This window comes from Humulus lupulus, chromosome 6, assembly GCF_963169125.1.
Source record: "Humulus lupulus chromosome 6, drHumLupu1.1, whole genome shotgun sequence".
NCBI classification, from domain to species: domain Eukaryota; kingdom Viridiplantae; phylum Streptophyta; class Magnoliopsida; order Rosales; family Cannabaceae; genus Humulus; species Humulus lupulus.
Window position 1 is genome coordinate 218,720,202 of NC_084798.1, and position 6,000 is coordinate 218,726,201.

Genomic DNA, 6,000 nt, shown 5'->3' on the forward strand with positions numbered 1-6,000 from the left:
TGAATTTATATTAATATAATTATTATATTAAATATTATTATAATAATAATATTTTATAATATTTAAATTTATATTAATATAATTGATAAATAATTATTTTTAGTTAGTTTTAAATATATATTCCATTAAATATTTAGAACATTTTATTAAAATTAAAAAAAATAAACTTTTAAAACAAAAAATTTCCATTATCTACACATTTTTTATATAGAGGATATATTATATTGATATAAAATATGAGGAAAACAAATTAGGAATTATCACCTATAGCGTCTCTCACTTTTGAGGGCGTACAATATAAGAGGTTGACAAAGTTTGAATATGGCATATATTCTAGTGGCCACTAAAAATTAATTAATTATTTATTAAATATTAACAAAAAATCTTAAATTCTTTGTAATTTACTAATTATTTACTCAATATTAATAAAAACCCTAAATTTTGTATTAAGTAAGTGTCTAATTATAAAAATAAATAAACTAGCAACATTTTTTTATCTGAGTGTTGCTAAATATATTTTTTATGGTAGTACGATTATATTAATATTAATATAAATATTATAAAATTTCATTACAATAATATATAATCTTATTTTTTATTAAAAAATGATCAGTTATGTTTAAAAAAATTATCATATTATATATATTTAAAAATAATAAATAATATTTTGATTTAATTTTTCATTTAACATATTTATGTCATTTTTTTTATATATAATATTATTTATTTATTTGAAATTTATATATAAAAATGATATAAATTTAATAAAAATAATTAATAAATTCTATAAATAAAATAAAACAAACGTGCATTCTACATTATTTGTATCTAATATATATATATATAAAAAGAAAAAAGAAAAAAATTCTAAATCAAAATCTGATCTTGCTTCATATACCAAAACAAAGTGTTGTGTTCTATTTTACTTTTATTGTTCAATTTGGTAAGCAAATCTGTTAATGGCAGTTGGCCTTTTCCTTTTTGAAACATGTAACTGAAGAAATTCAGAATCTTGTTTTTTTTTCAAGAACAAAGAAAAGTGAATAATGGTGCAAAGTAACCAAATGAATTAAATACTTTTCATCACCATGAAAGATTTCCCAATGTTAGATACTTACTCCAAGAACCAAATATTTTGGTTTATAATTTTACTTTAATAACTTCATCGATAAATAACATAATGTAAATGAGACTATGAATCTCGAAATTAATTGGATGACAATTTTTTTATTTTTTATTTTTGAAAAAATAACAAACTTCTTTCTCTGTGTAATATCTTTTTATTTTCTTTAAAAGCAAGCCAAGAATTTTATTTTTCTTCTAGGCTTTACTTTTGTTTGTTTTTCTTTGTAAGTACAATTATTTCACATGTTTTAAGCCAAATAAAGGTTGGTGACAGATGGAAAATTTTGTGATAATAATATAATGAGATAAGTGAAAGTTAAATTTTTGGTCATTTTTCATAAGGAATAAGTAAGAAAAAAATATGTAAAAACAAAGAAATAAATAGCATCATAATAATTTGATAGATCTACCAATATGAACTAAATGTTATCAATTTATTTGATAGTGTCTTGTAATGCAAAAGCTTATTTTTAATTTTCATATTTTCTTGGGAAAAGCAAAGAATAAATTTTAAAAATATATATTCTCATTTCTTTCTTTAGTTTGAAGTTATTCTCTTCGTTTTCTGAACTATTATTTTCTTATGAACCACTCTATTTTTTTTCTTTCTATTTACTCTCTAAATGCCTATAAAATCAAAACCGATGGCTTCTAAATTTATGCATCCATTTCTTAATTTTCTCACAAATCTCAGTCGATCCCTCCAATTCTTTCTATGATATCTCATATTGTTTGGCTGTGATTGTGAAGGTACCTTATCTTTTCTTTCTCTGCTTATTTTTGTAAGGATTTTATGATCTTAATGCTACGACACTTATATATATTATGAGTTTTTTTAGTAAAATGATCTATTTTTTTTAAGTCATTTTGCATTCTGACTTAGTTTTGATAATCTTTTGCAAGCCTTCGACACTCCAAACAACTGGTCGAAATTTTTCAGACAGCTGGTCAAAAAATTCAGACAGATACTCGAAATTTTTAGACAGTTGGTCAAAATTTTACACAGAGATCATTTTGCAAAAAATTATCAAAACTAGGTCAAAGTGTAAATTGACTTAAAAAAATATACCATTTTGACCAAGAGTCCTTTAGCAAAATGACCTATTTTTTGAAGTCATTTTGCACTCTGGTTTAGTTTTGATAATTTTTTGCAAAATGACATCCAACACTCCAGACAGCTAGTCGAAATTTTAGACTGAGGTTATTTTGCAAAAAATTATCAAAACTAGGCCAGACTACTTCAAAAAAGATACTATTTGCACTAATTACTTATGTTTGCTTACTTGATACAGAAATGACGCTCCAACACTTCTTTCACAAGCATCCTTTGGTGCTAAAGGAAAAGGATGACGAGTCTGCTTCTCTTAACTCGACGATTCCTTGTCGCCTATGCGTTCTTTCTGATATTACACCTCCATTTTATGCTTGCAATTCGTGCATTTATTACTACGCCCACAAATCATGTGCAGAGTTGCCTCAATATTTGTTTCACTCTAAACATCCTTCCCACACTCTTGCCTTGTCTTTTTATGTAGCTTATAATTGCAACTCTTGTGATACTCATTACACTGGCTATCCCACTTTCACATGCCGACAATGTGATTTTTACTTGGATATAAAATGTGCTACAATGGCTACCATAACATTCCAAAAACTTGGCCCTCATACCATTCAACATTCTACTCATCCACATCCAATGGAGCTTAAAACCTACCCGAACACCGCGGGTGAAATCGCTCTTTGTTTTGGTTGTCAATCACCAATGAATTATGGTTCTCGAGTTTATGCTTGCACAAAAAATGAGTTATGCAAGTATTTCCTTCACGAATCATGTGCAGAACTCCCAAAAGAAATTCGATATCCTTTTCACATGAACCATGGCCCTCTTATCCTTCATATACAAAATTTCAGATGGTTATTCAATAATGATAAGTGTAGCTTATGTAACAAAACCTACACAACATTTTTCACTTACAAATGTAGTAGTGATCAGTGTAGTTTTCAGTTATGTTTGAAATGCAGTACAATTGCAATAAGAGCTAGAAAAACTATCAAGTATAGGTATCACGAGCACCTTCTTTGTTTTGCTTCGGAAGTTGATATGCTTATTGACAATAATAATAATCAGTGCAGCAGCTATGATTCTTATTGCAAGCAATCAACTACCATATCATGTAGCAAAGAATTTTCTAACACCTCTTCTTATACATTTTATTGTTTGGAATGCAATTTCAAATCACACTTGCTCTGCGGACCATTACCATTTAGAATTAAATATAAGTATCACATCCATCCTCTGAATCTTTCAGATTTTTTCATCGACGAGGAAAGTCCTGAAGAACATTATTGTGATATCTGTGAAATGGAAAGAGATCCACGAATACGTGTGTACTGTTGTGTTCCTTGTAAATTCGCGGCACATGTGCATTGTCTTATTCATAAGGTAAGTTAATAATTCTTATTAAAATTAATTAATGAACTTATTTGTTTGTTTTTTAAAATCACTACTTAAGGTTGGCTTAAATATAATAGAAACTAGTATTTTTTTTTTCTTTCAAAACAATTTTAGTTTAATTTTATTAAGAGTGAATATGAATAGGAATATAAATCTCTTCTATATAAAAAATATGTAGATAACAATTTTATTTTAACTGTTTGTTTTGTTAACTTTAACGGAATATTCTAGATATTTAACAGAATGATACAAAATTAAAATTTATTTAATTTTTTTTATTTATTTAAAATTTATATAACAATGATACAAATTTAATAAAAATAATTAATAAATTTTATAAATAAAACTAAGTAAATGTGCATTACACAACAATATTACCTTTACCTCTTCTTAGTCTTCTTTCATCTACTTTGTTCAATGGTTTTACGAGACCATCATCCAAGCTACATACTGACACTATCATGCAGAAAGTGTTAGACCTACATTCGAGTTTGATCCTTGAAAAGGGTATGGCAGCTATATGGAGCGTAGCCCCAACTATATCCAAAAAAAAAAAAAATTACCAGTCACCCAGCTAGTAGGTCAATAGGATGAACTAGCCTAACCATGAATTCGTCTAAGGATGAGAAAAAATATGTTAAAAAATCTAAGTCTAAGTCTAACATAACATGCATATTACACTTAGACTGAGGGACAAAGATAGAGTAAATCATCATCCAATCAGCCATCATGAGCAAAAAGAGTAAGATGACACAATCAGTCATCCAATCATCTAAATAAAACCATGACATGCAAATCATTCGTCTGGCTTGGGTATAGGGGGGAAAGACTAATCGAACCATCTAGTAGCTGATTCCCTCCGAAGTTTCCCTTAGGAAAGTTGGAGCTCGTAAACGAGTTCTATCAGGTAAAGCCAATGATTAGAGGCATCGAGGACGCAACGCCCTTGGTCTATTCTCAAACTTTAAATAGGTAAGACGGGGCGACTCCTTTGCTTTTATCTAGTATATCACATAATGTTATATGTAAGTTATTTTTATTAAAAGAAAAGTTGTGTGAATATATAATATTAAGTGATGAATATTCTTATATATAAATATATACTTTACAACTTGTCCTTTATATTTTTTCTTGATATATAGTTTTCTGACTTTGTTTTTTTATCTTTATATATTTTGAATGTGAATAGATTATAAATATATTCAAAGGAGACCTAAACAACATGCCTCTCAAAACTATGGGAGAAGATCTTTGGATAGCTAATGAATGGGATTTTGCTTCAACAAATTTGGAAGATGAGAAAGCTGGCAAGTCTCACTCAACATTGATCGATCTAATAAATTCTCTACCTCCACATGAGAAAGAGATTTTGAAGAGATTTCACACATGGGATGATTCTTCTTTGTCTCAATCAAATCATGGAGAAGAAGAAGATGTTAATTGGATTATAGATATTTTCTCTTCTAAACAAGCTGCCAACAAAGTACTCAACAATGTTTTCTTGCACAAGCTTGTTGAAAAACCATTGGAATTTAAATCCACCGATTTAGAGTTAAAGCTTGTGACTGTGGAAGGTTATGAAATACCTCATACAATGGCATTTGTTTTGAAAAGATTACTACATTTGTATGGGGATATTAGTTCTTCTCCTAGTAATAGTAGAGTTATTATAACATCAAAAGAAGGGAAAAGCATCTTCTATTTCCTTTTGTGTCGAGTTTTGAAAAACATGGCCAATACAAAGATTGCTGATGTGACCACAGATGTTTTGAGAGAATGGATTTACAACCTAGTGATCACAAGGAGTTGTGGGTTTAAAATTGATTTCCTAGTTTCCCATCTAAGGAATGAAATTATGCCAGCTTTCTATGGTGTTCAAGCAAAGAGACTTGAAGATGAAATCCCAACAATGATAAGGAGACAGATGGAAAAGCTTCAACAAGAGATGATGAAGCTAGAGTCTCAATTGAAGTTTTGTGAGGACTTTTGTAATGAGTCTTCTCCTAAAGCCAAGGAAGTGGAAAATTGTTTGGCCAAAGCTTCTCAATGGAAGTGGAAAAATATATGTCAAGGTTTGTTTTAGGAAGGAGGCCACAAGTACTCAACTTTGTTCTTATTGCTTGGAATATTCTCAAATAAAATAAAATAATAAAGTTGTACCCATTCCTAATTCATTTGTGCATGGTTTGGTTTGGTTTGTTCGTCATATACTATATATTGAAGATGAAGTATTTGTTTCTTCTTTTACAATTTTCTTTTCTTTTTCAAAGGTAAAGGTGACTCAATTAATTGTCCTACTCAAGTTTCAACAATATCAGCGCTTATTTGTTTTCATTCAATTTATTTGTTTAACTGCATTTTGAAATATTAGAAAAATTATGCATTAGAATAATTTTTCTACTATTTTGGTGGAATACTCA

The 6,000-nt window shown here is 28.4% G+C and overlaps 1 protein-coding gene across 3 annotated transcripts; it reads left to right on the forward strand.

Annotated features, from left to right (window-relative positions):
• Positions 1-1,688: 1,688 nt before the first annotated feature.
• Positions 1,689-5,754, forward strand: LOC133783381 (uncharacterized). 3 transcript variants are annotated; one of them, XM_062222996.1, is made up of 4 exons: positions 1,689-1,875; positions 2,029-2,162; positions 2,418-3,568; positions 4,770-5,754. In XM_062222996.1, the coding sequence occupies exons 3-4, from the start codon at positions 2,420-2,422 to the stop codon at positions 5,661-5,663; spliced, it is 2,043 nt and encodes a 680-aa protein (XP_062078980.1). In that variant the 5' UTR covers positions 1,689-1,875; positions 2,029-2,162; positions 2,418-2,419; the 3' UTR covers positions 5,664-5,754. The 3 variants fall into 3 exon arrangements, with proteins under 3 accessions (XP_062078980.1, XP_062078978.1, XP_062078981.1); XM_062222994.1 differs by lacking the exon at positions 2,029-2,162; XM_062222997.1 differs by lacking the exons at positions 1,689-1,875; positions 2,029-2,162 and adding an exon at positions 2,185-2,325.
• The last annotated feature ends 246 nt before the right edge of the window (positions 5,755-6,000 follow it).

Coding starts and splice junctions, on each gene's coding strand:
- LOC133783381 (XM_062222996.1), top strand. CDS start 2,420: ATGACGCTCCAACACTTCTTTCACAAGCATCCTTTGGTGCTAAAGGAA. Junction 3,569..4,769: donor TGCATTGTCTTATTCATAAG/GTAAGTTAATAA, acceptor GAATGTGAATAG/ATTATAAATATATTCAAAGG.